Below are 15,027 nucleotides of genomic sequence, written 5' to 3'. Positions count from 1 at the left end.
CTAACTAACCGGCGATTCTGTCTCTTCTCAGGAAAATTCCGCCCGGAAAGTCCCTCAAAGCGTGAGCGCCGTTTATTTCCCCAAATTGGCCGTAAGATCCCCAAGCGGGCGACGTCCTGTCTGAACGCCGCCTGTCCGTCTTTCCTCAGACCCTCGACCCGGTATGCCGCGCAGAACGAGCTGAGGGAACACAACCAGCTGCTGGCGTCGACCAACGAGGCTTTACAAAAGCGGCTCCACGAAATGCAGGTGCGTGTTCGCAGAAGGAAAGTCTCTGTCGTTTCATTTTGCGTTTGTCAACCAACTCTCAGCACCACTGGCTTAATGGCATATAAAGCAGGTTTACCTGAAACTAACCTTTTTACAAGTTAAACTGGCTAAAAACAATGGCGATATTGCATTTTTTGTTTTTTTTTTGCACAGCAACACTGGTTTAGGTTTGTTTTATTGTCAGATTCTTGCCTGCTACACACCCCGAGCTCAACTTGACATCCTTTTTACACCGATTGCATTCCTTCGTATGTGTAGAGTAAATGTTCTACGCTGGAGCAGGAGCGTAGTGTTCTCAGGGGGGAAAACGAAGACATTCTGAAGCGTCTGAGGGAATGCCACGTTCTTCTTGTGGCCGAAAACATTGACCCTGGTAAGATACAAAGTAGCCTCTTTTATTGATTTTTTTTTTTTTTTTTTAACCTCTTGCTCACTCATTCATATATAGGTGTGTGTATGTGCATAATATTTCAGTAATGACTGTATTAACCTTTCAGTGGTGGGAGAGAAAATATGTCAGACATCGGCCCAAGATGAAGACTGAGAAGGGCGACAATGGTAACGCTATGCCACCATTCTGACAGTCAACGATAGAAGCCTAATAACTTTCTTTCTCTTCAGATTGTGATATTACTGATATTTGAAATTGGCGACACTGTTTTAAATGTCTGTGCAATATTCATTGCTTTTTTTTTTTTTTTAATCATCATTGTTGTTATTTGTTTGAACCATTAGAACCTTTCGGCAAGTTTGCTGGCTGAGCTGAAGAGGTTTGACTGCACGATGACCGACCTGAAGACACAGATGCTGGTGAGTGTCTGCAGGGTGAAGATCCTGTTGTCCTTCAAGTGATAATAGCAGTGAAGGTGAAGTGATTGTCACTTTCTTACACAGCAGCACAGCACACGGTGCACACAGTGAAATTTGTCCTCTGCATTTAACCCATCACCCTGAGTGAGCAGTGGGCAGCCATGACAGGCGCCCGGGGAGCTGTGTGGGGACTGTGCTTAGCTCAGTGGCACCTTGGCGGATCGGGATTCGAACCGGCAACCTTCTGATTACGGGACCGCTTCCTTAACCACTAGGCCACCACCTAGAAATCAAATATTGCTGTGTGAGGATCGAACTCATGACCTTCAGATTATGAGACTTACACACTACCTACTGCACTAACAAGGCTTGCATGGTGAATGCTGGAAATGTAAGGCGAATCGGGGTGAAACGTTTTAAATTAAGCTCTTATTCATGCCCCCAGGAGATTAAAAACCACATGAAGGAGGTTAATGAAGCCCGAGAGAAACTGAAGGTGAATTCTGCGTCCTACATCTCGGAGGTTAAAGAAATGGAACTAGCTCTGGAGGAAGCAGAAGCGCTGTTACAGTGAAAGATTTTATTGTTGTTATTATTATTATTGTCTGAATGGTAATTGTAATTAAATGTTCTTTTTGACTGGTCTTTTCTTTATTTATTCATTCTTGAGTTTGATGATAATACAACAAAGGATATCCATGCTTTATTCTATGAAATCATTCATGTATTAGGACATAATTTAACACACAAGAAAATGCATCAAGAAAGCACTGATCCTGCTATTCTGGTCTGACACTGGTATTTAAAATAATGTGGTTGAGACTGTTTCTGAGGTGGGGGAAAAAAAGAAGCCTTATCCAGAGCAACTTACAATCAGTAGTTACAGGGACAGTCCCCCTGGACACACTCAGCGTTAAATGTCTTGCTCAGTAAGTGGGGTTTGAACCTGGGACTTTGTGGTCTTGGCTTATAGGCTACTACCACCACTCAAACAAATTAAGACATTTAAGCAAACATTTATAAATACAAGCATAATAATATACAAGCCATATTGATATTATGCATAATTTTATATATATTTATATATAAATAAAAGACACTGTATACTATGTATACTGCTCTGTTGGCAACAAACATCTTGAATTTGGAAAGAGCCTAAAAGTGACAGTCACGCCTCTTTTCTATTTATCTGTTTATCAGTTGAGCCACTGAGGCTCTTCATACTGCAGCTAAAGACCTAAAGATCTATTTTAAGACCCTACTTTTTTTTTTTTTACAATAGTGATGTTCATAGCCAGGGTCCTAGTGAACCAGTAGCAGAATGAAGAACAGCAGAGCAACATGATAGCGATAGTAGTAGATAATGACAGAAAATGCTTTTCAAACGTGTCCGATGTGGATCAAATCATTTTTTGACTACATATGGATTGTCGAAAATGTTTAATGTAGATACTGAGGTGTTCGTTTGGCTGCTTTGGACAGGTGCCATGTTGGTTTTGTAGTAGTACAGGAACAAGATGAACCCTTTGAGGAATTAACATTTTTAAGATGAAACATTTTAGAAACATTTTGAAACATTTTAATGCCAAAAAAACACTTTTTGCTGCCCACCTTGAAAGGAGTTGAGGATGGTGAAGATGTAGTAGGATGGAACCCGCAAGGCTCCGTAACTGAAGAAGGCAAAGCCCCAGCTGAGACCCAGGCTGCAGAAGAGGCCGACAATGGTGAAGATGCCTGCTCTGCCGGACAACTGCGAGCTGCCAATTTTACTGCGAAGGAGGTGGAGCCAGTGCAGCATGATGATGAAGGTGATGAAGGTGAAGAGGAAGATCAGGCTGTAGTAACTGGTGTTCACCACATAGTGAAGGAAGGAGTCCGTGATCCAGCACCTGGTGGAAAAGACTGTGTGTGGGTGTGTGTGTATATATATATAAAACACAGATATTAATCAATATTAGAGTTATGTTTCTTTTAAAGTCTTCAAAACACAGTCCTACTAATATTCTCTTTTTTTTGTACTAAGTACTGGTGTTATTGTTGATATGAAAAGCGATGCAAATAACGTGCACTCACATACTGACACTGTTTCCAGAATATGTGGTGATCGTCAGGTTGCCGTACTTCCCGACTGAGAAAATTCCCATCACCACAAACATGGAAGGAGCTGAGGAGATGGGAAAGTTCATTTGTTCCTGAACTTCTGAAAAAAGCACAACTATGCTGTGTATCATATTGTCCATGGGTGCTAGTAGCCTAGTGGGTAACACACTTGCTAATGAACCAGAAGACCCAGGTTCAAATCCCGCTTACTACTATTGTGTCCCTGAGCAAGACACTTAACCCTAAATTGCTCCAGGGGGACTGTCCCTGTAACTACTGATTGTAAGTCGCTCTGGATAAGGACGTCTGAAAAATTCTGTAAATGTAAATGCTGTAAATGTCCTGTGTAGATTTTCACCACAGTATTTACATAAACAGATAAAATAAATTGAATTACAATAGACTGGTGGAATTAAATAATTCAGAATTGGGAAGTTAGTGAGCTGGTTCCTGCCTTTCAAAATTTATATTGTGTTATGGGTGACAGAAAACATTCAAATCAAATATTTTTTTTATTAATCTTCAGTGGGTCAATAGCTTTATTTTTTACATTTTGTGACATTGTTGAGAAGCCAATTTGGAAAAATCTTGATTTGGAACAAGTATCACATACATAAAAAAAAGACATCGATTATTAAAGCAGATGATAATGGATTGGAGGAGGAGATGGAAACTCACCCCACCCGGCGATGCAGACCTTCACCATGTAGTTGTGGATGTCTGATGAGGAATACCTGTAGATTTGCAGGCAGAGGTGGAATGCCTCCACCGCAAACCAGTTAAAAGAAGACAACATGAAGTAATGCATGAGGCTGGCGACGGCCTTGCATAAGATAACGTTATTCAGGTTGGTCATCCATGTGTTTGACAGGAACAGGAGGTTCAGTAGGAACAAGGCCACGAAAAGGTTGGCGAGGATCTTGGAACCGTGTCTGGTGTTTCTGTGACATGAAGGACAAGGTCATTAGAATCTGTTGTTTTACAGTCCAGTCATTAGTCAAACACCAACAAGACATAGCGAGGACAGTTGAGAAGATCATCGGAGTCTCTCTTCCCTCCATGACAGACATTCACCCCACACACTGCATCCGGAAACACACCCCTCACACTCTGACACACACAAACTACCTCCTCTATGAGGTACATCGTAACATTTTTTAAAGTCATTAATTGTCACGTCACACATGGTGCACGTAGTGAAATGTGTCCTCTATATTTAACCCACCACCCTAGTGATCAGTGGGCAGCCATGAAAGGACCCTTGATCAAGAGGACCTCAGTATGGGATTTGAACCCGAAACCTTTCGATTATTGAACGCATTGGCAGGTGCACGGTTCCATTTTGCGCAGCGGCATCATTGCACTGCTTCTTCTGTTTGGACGTCATGCAGTCTGGTTTGTCAATGTCACACACGTGCACTCTATGTCAGTATGTGACTTTGTTTAAATGTCACATGTAGCACCAGGTTCTGGAAAAATGTTGCTTCGTTTCACTATGTACTCTCCAACCTGTAATTAGCTGAAATTACAATAAAGCTCACTTGAACTTGAACTTGAAATAGTTTAAAGATGTCGGTATTTTGTTGAATTTAAGCCAATCAGATGGTAGACAAAGGCACAGGCTTCTGGCTTCGGCTTCAATAAGTTCCACGTACCTGACCACAGCATGCTTCAGCAGTGCAATGCCAAGGAAAAACATTGACATCCCGCACCCAATGTAGGTGATGTACGTCAGCGTGTCCAAGTCCACTTTGGAGATGTAATTGGATGGATCCTGAGTCTGACGTACAGAATGAAAGCGTCCAGCTGAGAACCAGTGCAGCATGCCGTGATGATCTTAGTAAAGCGGGGGCGACCACACATCAGCACAGCAAAGAAAGTCAGGTGGGAAATTCACAGGTTACAGTGCCATTTAACAGGCTTGTGAAGCAGCCGTCAGTTGTCCAGTTGGTTGCATTTCCTAGGGGGTAAATATAATTCCCCTCAGCCGTCTTTAAACTAACAATCATTCGAAATGCTTTAATAGAACCACGAAATAATCACAATACCTTCTCCATCCCAGGATGAGCAAGTGTAGTTTCTTGTCCCCTCCTGTGAAAAACGAGTATTGGATGAGGACTACTTTCAAGGCATTTAAAAATATATTCATGTACCTTGTCCAATTTGATGTTTAGTCTGATTGGATTGGAGAGATTAGAGACATTCACTCCCATCTCAATGGCATAAATGGAATTATAGAGAGTATTCTGAGTATCCTAAAGACAAACAAATGAAAAACGTTGTGTAGAAATTTATGGAACTCTAACAGAATTAAAAGATTGAAAAGTATCATTTTAAATAAACAATACAATCATTCTGAAGCAAGAATTGTGAAGAATTGTGTGACAGAGTTGTTGGTTGAGGATTATATGGAGTTGGCATTTGCAACCTGTGACCTGTGTATGAGCTACTTTAATCGAAACATTAATATTCTTTTTCTTAATATACTGATCAGTATATAAGTTACAACATTCTTGCAGTTCCATATATAGTTCCTGACAAAAGTCTTGTTGCTTGTGTGCAAATTGACCTCAAGTGCCGCTGCAATCTATTTTTCATCAAGATTTGTTTTACAAGAAATGGCTCATTTTATTCCCAATAGCTTTTGTAATAATGTTTCATAATAATTTTGTAATAACAGTGCAAAACGAAACTGTCAAAAAGTATTCTGATATTCAAAGCTTGGTAAAACCCATTGAGTCAATTTTTGACTCAATGTGTTGATGCCTTGTCATTAGGTCTCAGGTGTGTATAAAAAGAACCCCAGTACACTAGACCTTCACATCAACTGCAACTAGACCTCTGCAAACATGCCGAAGATGCACCCTGAGACTAAAGTGGTGATTATCAAGAGGCTGATTATCAAGACACCTTCAATATATCTCAGCGGCAAGTACAGAGGATAAAAAAAGATTTGAAGAGACTGGAGACGTTTTTGACAAGCCCAGGTCAAGCCCAGGTCAAGCTAGGAGACTAAAAATTCCTTCTTCACGGGGTCTCCGATTCCAATCATGTCTGTTCTCCGTTGTTGTCCCTGGCTGGTGGAACAACCTGCCCTCCTCCACACGACTAGCCGAGACTATCACCACTTTTAAGAAGAAGGTGAAAACCCTCTTATTCCAAAAATATTACAGACAAATCTAACACTTACACACGCACATGCGTACACATTGAACAAACAAATACAAAATGTATAAATACATTATAATTTTTCTTAGTCTAGCACCCAACAATCTCCGAGCATGCTCTTCAATGACAAGTCTAAGCCTTATCAGGGCTCTTAGTTTGTAGACTCGATATTCTATAGAAATTGAACGAGAATTGCTGGTGTCTTCCTCTTGTAAGTCGCTTTGGACAAAAGCGTCTGCTAAATAAAGTAAAGTAAAGTAAAGACCCCGCAAGACAACTGCTCGAGAGGACCGTTTGTTGGCTTGAAAATCCAAGGCCAGCGCATTTTCCACTGCAGCAGAGCTCCACGAGACCTGGTCACCTGAGTCCCTGTGTCAACCAAAACAGTTTGTCGGATTCTGTCTCGAAATGGCCTCCATGGTCGAAACAGTGCCCAGAAGCCGGCACTAAACAAAAGACAATTGATAAACCGTGTGGCATTTGCCAAGGCCCACAGCCTGCTAAAAGGATGGACGCTGGAAAAGTGGCAGAAGATGGATATTTCAGATGAATCTTCTGTTGACTTACACCACAGTCGCTGCAAATATTGCAGGAGACCTACTGGAGCCCGCATGGATCTGAGATTCACCCACAAAACTCATGGTCTGGGGTTACATCCAGTATGGGGCTGTGCAAGAGATCTGCAGGGTGGAAGGCAACATAAATAGTCTGAAATACCAAGAAATCTTAGCTACCTTTTATATTCCCAACTATTCAGAACCAAATTCTGCAGCAGGGTGGTGCTCCATCACATACTTCCATCTCCACATCAAAGTTCCTCAAGACGAAGGAGATCAAGATGCTCCAGGATTGGCCAGCCCAGTCACCAGACATGAACATCATTGAGCATGTGTGGGGCAGGATGAAAGAGGAAGCATGGAAGACGAAACCAAAGAATATCGATGAACTCTGGGAGGCATGCAAGACTGCTTTCTTTGCTATTCCTGATGACCTCACCAGTAAATTGTATGAATCCTTGCCAAACCACATGGATGCAGTCCTTCAAGCTCATGGAAGTCAAACAAGATATTAAATTTGGATCTCACAGCACCACTACTTAATTAGCTGTCATATTTTTGTATTTGCAGTAAATTTGTTCAATTTCTGTATAGGCAACAAAACCTTTGTCTTTTTGTCTTGATTAAATTATAAATCTTTTTTCAGTGAAATAATGCATTGAAATGCATAAAACATCATTTGGTAGGGTTTTAGCTTTTCATATGAGCTATTTCTAACACCAATTGATCAATTAAAAGTCAGGTTAATAGCAGGTGTTTTTACAAAATAGATAAGCAACAAGACTTTGTCAGGGACTGTATAGCATGCTATATATTATAGCTATATATTATTATTTTTAATATGTTAATGAGGTAATAATGCATACCTGTCCCAAGTTTGGGAATTTAAACACACCAGCAAATGTAGTATTCTGGGAACGAAAAGCTATCTCAAATGCTTCCTTTGGAACAGATAGTGAAATGGGATACTTTGAGAATACATCTTCAGACTCAACAATCTGCAAAGTGACCAAAAAGTGAATTTAAGCAAAAATTGTTCCTCAAGAAGGGTAGGGAAAAATCTTGAAAATGTTAACAGTATTAATGTTAAGCAGAACCCAGCTTAAAAATCCTTATTACATGTTTTACAAAAGTAGCCATTACATACTATGCAGACCTGAAACTGATATATGTAACCTGAGCCAAACACTAGTGTTAGAATGAAATGTATATTCTTCTCCAGGTGAACAGGTCTTGTTCAATAATATCACAGAAATCCTCTGGGTTTCCTTCCTTTGTCCAAATGCGTGTACACTAGGTGGAGTGGTGACTCTAAGCTGACTCAAGGTGTGCGGTGGGCTGGTACCCCACCCTGGGTAAGTCCAGCGTCCCATATATTGGGGCAGTGGTGGCCTAGCGGGTAAGGAAGCGGCCCTGTAATCAGAAGGTTGCCGGTTCTAATCCCGAACGGTCAAGGTGCCACTCAGGTGCCACAGAGCAAAGCGCCGTCCCCACACACTGCTCCCCTGGCGCCTGTCATGGCTGCCCACTGCTCACCAAGGGTTAAAATGCAGAGGACACATTTCGTTGTGTGCTGTGTATCACAATGACTTTCACTTTCACTTTCAAAACCCCTCTGGGGTTTGAGGGAATTGATTGAATGGGCAGAGCTGTTGACGCTCAGACTGTGACTGTTGATTGCAGATTGGACAACATCACTGTGACTATTGATGAAATTAGATGCCATCTATGAGAAAATCAATGTTGGCTGTAGATGAGTGTGGACACTGAGCTGGAAATTCACAGCTTTTCTGCATGGATTACCCAAACAACCCATCCGATCAGTTTTTGGCCTCCCCTAATGAGCAGTGGCCTCGACCTTGGCCACTGTTGATCCAAACACCCCCATCCCAAGGACATTCCCACCCCTGTCCAACGCATCCGTCAGCTTCATATCCCCGTGTGGAGGGGCAGGTCTGATGACCAGCGCCCCCAGTGCGGCGGGTGACTTTTTATGTTGTGTTCATGTAGCTGAGGTGTTTTTTTTTTCAGTTCCTACAATGTACTCCTATTGCAGCCCAGTCTAAAGCCTGAATCACATGCCTCCCCATGTGATTCAGTTTTCTCTGTTTTTCCTGACCTGTCTACCCCCATATGTGATGTTTGTGTATGTGTACAGCAGGGTTGATGGTCAGTTTTTTTATTTTTTGCTGATACTTGTGACATGGTGTATTGCAACCGCAATAAAGAGTTCTCATCTCAAGGATCTCATGTGAACCCTGACTACAGGCATACAGGCTGCTAGGCTAATAAGGTATGAATGGTAACTTCTTTTCCATTCTTCAGACAATGACCCACCATGGTTTTAACAAATACATCAGTGGTTCGTTTCTAAATGAAAGCGATCATTGAGGATTCACATTGTGGACTGTTGTGGGGAATACTTACACTTAAATTGTCACTCTGCACAATGGACAGCGTTTGAACAGTACTTATGTTGTTTGCTTTCACCATGACCCCGGAGACGGGCCCTATGGAAATGGCGGCGGCTGTCAAGTTGCCCATCATGTCCGCCACAGAGCGCAAGTCTTTCATGGCCGTACTGTTGAGAGAATTGCCAAAATGAGGGTCTGTGCATGATACTTAGATTCCATAAAATGAACAAAAGCATAGCAGCATTTGCTTACGCAGCATCTTTGGGAGATATTGCGCTGCCCTTTTCATCTCCAAATGTAAAATTCACTTTTAGCACACTTAGGGGTTTCGCAGGATTCCCACACAATCGACATTTTAAGTCATTGTTCAGGTCGATCCTGTATCCGAAGGACTGTGAATATACTGAATGGTGAAAAAACAGATACATAGTAAATGCCAAATAAAAAAAATGAGCGTAATCATTTAACAGAATTCTCAAAAAATTAAGCACTCTGGTTCAACGAAGCTCTCCTACATACGGTTGCATCTGTCATCAAACGTCGCCCCTTTACACAAGGTATCTGTATTCACAGATCGAGTGGCTGTAAACCAAGTCCACATTGCATTTGAGAAGGCAACACATTTTGCTCACATTTATGCATCACTCAAATCAACATTTCTTGAACGAATTTATCTGTCTGACCACCAATTTACTCATCACTTACCATTTTCTCCATACAGTTTAACAAGAATGGACAAGTTGCTTTTACTAGAAATTTCTATATGATATGAAGTCCCCTCTTTGTACAGCCAATACCCCAGTGCCTGAAATAAAGGCGTTTCTGTAAAGAACCAGACATCACATTTTATTTAATTGCAGTCAACAGTCTTACTTACATCAGTTAACGGTGGTGCAATGTGTAAGATTTTTTGTTTTGAATTTTCATCGAAGTAACCGTAATTATCAAGAGAATGTGAAGAAATGATGCCGAAGATGTCAGCGTGTGTTGTTGCCGTTATTTAATATAAGCAGGACTCACAAATGATGACGTTCGCGTGAGATTGGTGGGGGCGACGGTGGGGACGGGCAGTGCGCATGTGCTCCAGCGGCGGCCAAGAGCATCTGGCTGCAGCCACTGTGAGGCCTGTGCCTACCCGATTTGGGTAAGGATAGGGCTAGGGTTAGGTTATGGCCGTACCATGTGGCTGTCGGGGTAACCATGCGCAGTCCAAATTGGGTTACCGGTCTACATTTTTGTCTGGTAAACATCTCTAAGTGTGAGCAATGCCAAGAAGGTGTATCTCATGAGAGGACTTGAGAGCCATGTTTCAGTGTGCGTCTCAAGAAAGAATGAAAAAAAAAAAAAAAGTGAAACACAGCACAGCGCGCGGTGACAGAATGAATTGTGTCCTCTGCTTTGCTCAGTGGCACCTCAGTGACACCTTGGCGGTTCTAGGCCATTGCACTCCACTGCACTGCCCTCAAGAGGTGCTAGTGAGTGACTTACTGTAATACCAAGTCCACCCTCAGAGATGAGAAGACAAAACGCTGCCACGAGATCGTATCCTGTCAGCTGGTGGGTTGTGAAGTGATTGTCATTGTGATACACAGCACAGCACACGGTGACACAACGAAATGTGTCTCTGCTTTTAACCGTAGTGAGCAGTGGCAGCCATGAGCAGTGTGTGGGGCAACCTTCTGATCACGGGGCCGCTTCCTTAACCACCACTACACTGCACCACTGAAACGACACACCACGGCGTCGTACCAGGGCGAGGAGGAGTTTGCCAGAAATCTACATGTTGCACCTTTAACAGTATTCAATACAACACTAAGTGCATTTCTCAATAATGACAATATTTTAGTAGTATTTTAAGTTCTGTATATGTTCAAAACAGAACGTATCCGATTTATGACAACATTCAACTCACCGTCAGCAGTCATTGTAGTATTGTTGTATCAAATGACCAACCACAGTTCGTCCCTGTCAATGCAATAAGTTATGTTATTAAAAGATTGGTTACATGTGTCATAACTATGTGTGAAACTGTATAATTATGGCAATTGTAATTATTTGGAATAATTGTTATTTATTTCTTGTAGTTTAGACCCTGAACTGGTGACTGGTTGACAGTTGTTGATTGTTAATTAAGAAATTCAAACACAATTATAATTAAAATGTGATGATGGAGACTCCCACATTCCAAGACACTTTTGCACAGATTTACCTGAGGACGTATTTGAGCAGAAAGGAATGATGAAGTCTGTGTAGCCTTCATCAACTGTGGTTGTGTTCGAGCAGACGGTATTGCTGCTATTATTCGAATCACCACTCGAACCTGCAGCGCAACAAAGAGACACCATACAGCATGAGTACATCAGTCTGGGACAGGCCAGGCAGCACAATGGCTGGGGCTGTTTACACCGAATTATGGTTATGGTGATAGTAGCCTAGTGGGTAACACACTCGCCTATGAACCAGAAGACCCGGGTTCAAATCCCACTTACTACCTTTGTGTCCCTGAGCAAGACACTTAACCCTAAGTTGCTCCGGGGGGGACTGTCCCTGTAACTACTGATTGTAAGTCACTCTGGATAAGGGCATCTGATAAATGATGTAAATGTAAATGAATCGCTTCAGCAGGGTCCATCTGCTGAAGGTCTGAAGGACAGGACCTGAGACAACCCCAACTCTGGAGCTAGTGCTACATCTGACCTGATCATGCACAGTGGCCATCATTGGCCTGTTGATTAACGCAACCATAGTGAATAAGTACCACACTAATCTCCTGTGTGATACAAGAAATTGCACGTTGTGTGAAATCTTACTTGGAGATGTCGCGCCAGCGCTTTGGCAAGTCTGGGACGTATATCCTGAAAAGACGGAAACAAGTCTGACCAGTACAGAACGTTTTTTCAGGGAGTGGGGAGGGGTGTGTAATATTGGACATTCTAGTTTACGACTGACAGGACAATGTGGAAATGTCCAAAGCCTTCTAAAGTTCACAAAGAAAGCTTGAAGAGATACAGACACTTTCAGGTAAACAGGAAATAAAAGGAAAGTAGATTTAAAGCGATATCTCCAGACAGCAAGTTGCTAGTGTCGTTTAATAATTTTTACTCCTGCTTGCTTTCTACATTAAACCCTGGATGTCGATCCTAATGCTCACAAACCTGCATGAGCAGAAGTGGCTCAAAGTGACTGAAAGCAAATGTTCTACATTCCTTAGCTGAGATTACAGTAATTTGCAAACACGAGCAGCACAAAGGACATTAGAAAACTGGTCAAGATTAGTTATGGTTTTATGACTTACCAATGAAGTATTTTACTTTGCACCATATTTCTGCTGTAAAACAATCATCCTGATTAATGAAAATGTAGCACTGATCCTATGCACTGAACTATGCTGGGATTGTCTTTTCCCACGCCTCTCCAGCTAAGTCTGGTTGTTTAGCCTCTGCTGCATTTCTCATGATTGAACACATTTCATTAAAATTGTTAATTTAATTAATTACATTTCTTAAAACAATATTTGGATATTCTTCAAACTAATTTAATTAAGGAGCTTAACTGAGTTAAAAAAAACTGTTAGATGCAGAATCTCAAAAAAATGGGGTGTTTGCATGGAATGTATAACCTAACTGCGGGATGCAGTGTGAACGACCGTTTGTCTTCCCCAGCAAGATGATAAATTCTGCAGCCATTTCATGCAGTAATGCCTCAGACAGGAATTGACAGGCAATTTTTTTGATGGAAATGCAAATTACCCCCCGTTCTTAGATTTCAAACTAAGTGCTGATTCAGATCAGAATTCAGATGTGAATTGCGTGTCACATGGAACTATGTGCATTTTGATATTTTCATGTGGTAATGCATTGCTCCTGTCTTTGAGCACCTCACTAGCCGTGTGTTCCCAATTGAAAATAATCAAAATGAGCATGTTAAATGAATATTCCTTTAATTCTGGCAGCCCCAATGACACCAAACTCATATATGAATGAATAACAACAGAAAAATGTAATCTTTGTATTATGCAGTAGAAAAGAGTATTTTTGTCTTACCAGCGAATTTGCCATTTTCTTTATCTGTAAAACAAAGAGTCAGCACATTAAGTAGTGTATACGTGTATTCAGAAGTGTGTTCAGCAGCCAGCTCAGCCAGTAATGCTTCCGTAAATTGCTCATCATCTGAACAGCCACGAGACACATTGGTATGGATCATTTTCTGAAATACTGACATCCAGAGGTTTTAACACCTCAGTCGGTACATTTATGGCAGGTAAGATGTTAGATAAGCGTGCATAATCTGCAAGTTTGTCTTGATGCATGGCTGTAGATCCACGCTTCAGATTGGCAAGTGTTACTAGGAATGGAGGGAAACAGCGGACATATGGGATGGAACAGGAATGGGATTAAATCATCCAGAAATATGAAGTGGAGTCAATATGACTGCTTTTTACAGGACCAGTAAAGTTTAACTTTTGGGTTGTGGGAATAAATACACACCAATGAAAATTGTTGCGTGGATATGATGTTTATTACAGAACATGCTCCATTTTATTCTTATTTGGTGACAAAGTAAACAAGGTTGGACTCACCATTTTTACCTACAGTTGGAGAACACAGGTAGAAGAAGGTTAGGATCAGCAAACCCACCCGCCGCTTGTTGTCCATTGTGTGTAAAACACGTTGTCCTTAGAGTTGTATGAGCTGCGGCCTGCGTTTCAAACATATTCAGTCATTTACAATATTATTACGCAAAAGGCACTGGTAATACGGCATAAAACTAAATCCCAAAAAATACAGCTCTTGTGTGATTCCTCGAGGCACTTGGGTCCGGGCTGGTGTCTGAGCTCTTTACATAGATAGTGACCTGGGAGAATCTGTGGAAATATGCAAAGTCGTGTGTCCAGCCTTGAATGAGCACTGGGGACACTTTGTTCTGCCGTGGGGTTTTGTAGATACCATGCAATCAGGAAAAGCAGCAGGATGCATATTAAAGCAGGATGTGTTTGCGAGGACATGAATGACTCCCTTTCAGGACTGTTGTTCTAGAGACACAACGTTCTCGTCTTTACCTGCCGGCGTCACCGCTTCATGTAAATCTTCTTCACCCCCTATATTCATTACAAATACATACATTCATAGAAAAAATGACAAAACAACAGAATATCATTGTATTCGATTTTTGTACGCCTTGTGCATAACATATAACACATTTTTAGGGCTAAAACTATATTCGAGTAACTCGAAGGATTCGATTACAAAAAAATTTTCAAGGAAAATTCTTGCCTCAAGGCTTTGTTTAATTTGTCACCAGAGTCCATCTATTATCGTATCGCTCCCGCTTTGTAGACGACTGTGCAGCACCGCAATCATTGTTCTACACGGACTGTTTTAACAGTCTGTGGTGGCAGAGGCAGAGGTGCCTAGCGGTCATTCGAGACTCAACTATCGACCCGAACCCTCCTCTCTTGGAGTACCTTGGAGTAGACCTTTCCTGCGAGGATGAGGCGTGTGATCCCCCTATAGTTGGAACCCTCTGGTCCCCCTTCTTAAAAAACGGGGACCACCACCCCAGTCTGCCACTCCACTGGAACTGCCCCTGATGTCCACGCAATGTTGCAGAGACGTGTCAACCATGAAATCCCTACAACATCCATAGCCATGAGATCTCATCCACCCCCGGGGCTCCGGCGCTGTGTAGCTGTTTGACTACCTGGATGG

The 15,027-nt window shown here is 41.9% G+C and overlaps 1 protein-coding gene and 2 long non-coding RNA genes across 3 annotated transcripts; 1 reads left to right on the top strand and 2 right to left on the bottom strand.

The window, feature by feature from the left end:
* The first annotated feature begins 1,006 nt into the window (after nucleotides 1-1,006).
* LOC114774295 (uncharacterized) lies at nucleotides 1,007-1,724 on the top strand. The gene is made up of 2 exons (XR_003744782.1): nucleotides 1,007-1,080; nucleotides 1,526-1,724. It is a non-coding gene; the product is annotated as an uncharacterized LOC114774295 (long non-coding RNA).
* Nucleotides 1,725-1,755: 31 nt separating this feature from the next.
* On the bottom strand, nucleotides 1,756-11,247 carry LOC114774292 (adhesion G-protein coupled receptor G2-like). The gene is made up of 13 exons (XM_028966226.1): nucleotides 11,232-11,247; nucleotides 9,839-10,141; nucleotides 9,572-9,722; nucleotides 9,333-9,486; nucleotides 7,772-7,903; nucleotides 5,334-5,435; nucleotides 5,229-5,271; nucleotides 5,085-5,140; nucleotides 4,836-4,960; nucleotides 3,859-4,121; nucleotides 3,154-3,244; nucleotides 2,692-2,969; nucleotides 1,756-2,604 (listed from the first exon to the last, which is right to left on the bottom strand). Exons 2-13 carry the CDS (start codon nucleotides 9,918-9,920, stop codon nucleotides 2,486-2,488), a joined length of 1,596 nt encoding a protein of 531 aa, XP_028822059.1. The 5' UTR covers nucleotides 9,921-10,141; nucleotides 11,232-11,247; the 3' UTR covers nucleotides 1,756-2,485.
* A 10-nt stretch (nucleotides 11,248-11,257) lies between these two features.
* LOC114774296 (uncharacterized) lies at nucleotides 11,258-13,970 on the bottom strand. Its single transcript, XR_003744783.1, has 6 exons — nucleotides 13,899-13,970; nucleotides 13,363-13,386; nucleotides 12,615-12,647; nucleotides 12,130-12,174; nucleotides 11,529-11,639; nucleotides 11,258-11,284 (listed from the first exon to the last, which is right to left on the bottom strand). It is a non-coding gene; the product is annotated as an uncharacterized LOC114774296 (long non-coding RNA).
* Nucleotides 13,971-15,027: the final 1,057 nt, after the last annotated feature.

The sequence above is a fragment of the Denticeps clupeoides genome, unplaced genomic scaffold (genome assembly GCF_900700375.1).
Source record: "Denticeps clupeoides unplaced genomic scaffold, fDenClu1.1, whole genome shotgun sequence".
Lineage (NCBI taxonomy): Eukaryota > Metazoa > Chordata > Actinopteri > Clupeiformes > Denticipitidae > Denticeps > Denticeps clupeoides.
The sequence above is the reverse complement of the archived record's forward strand: the minus strand, read 5'-3'. Positions and strand labels throughout refer to the sequence as shown.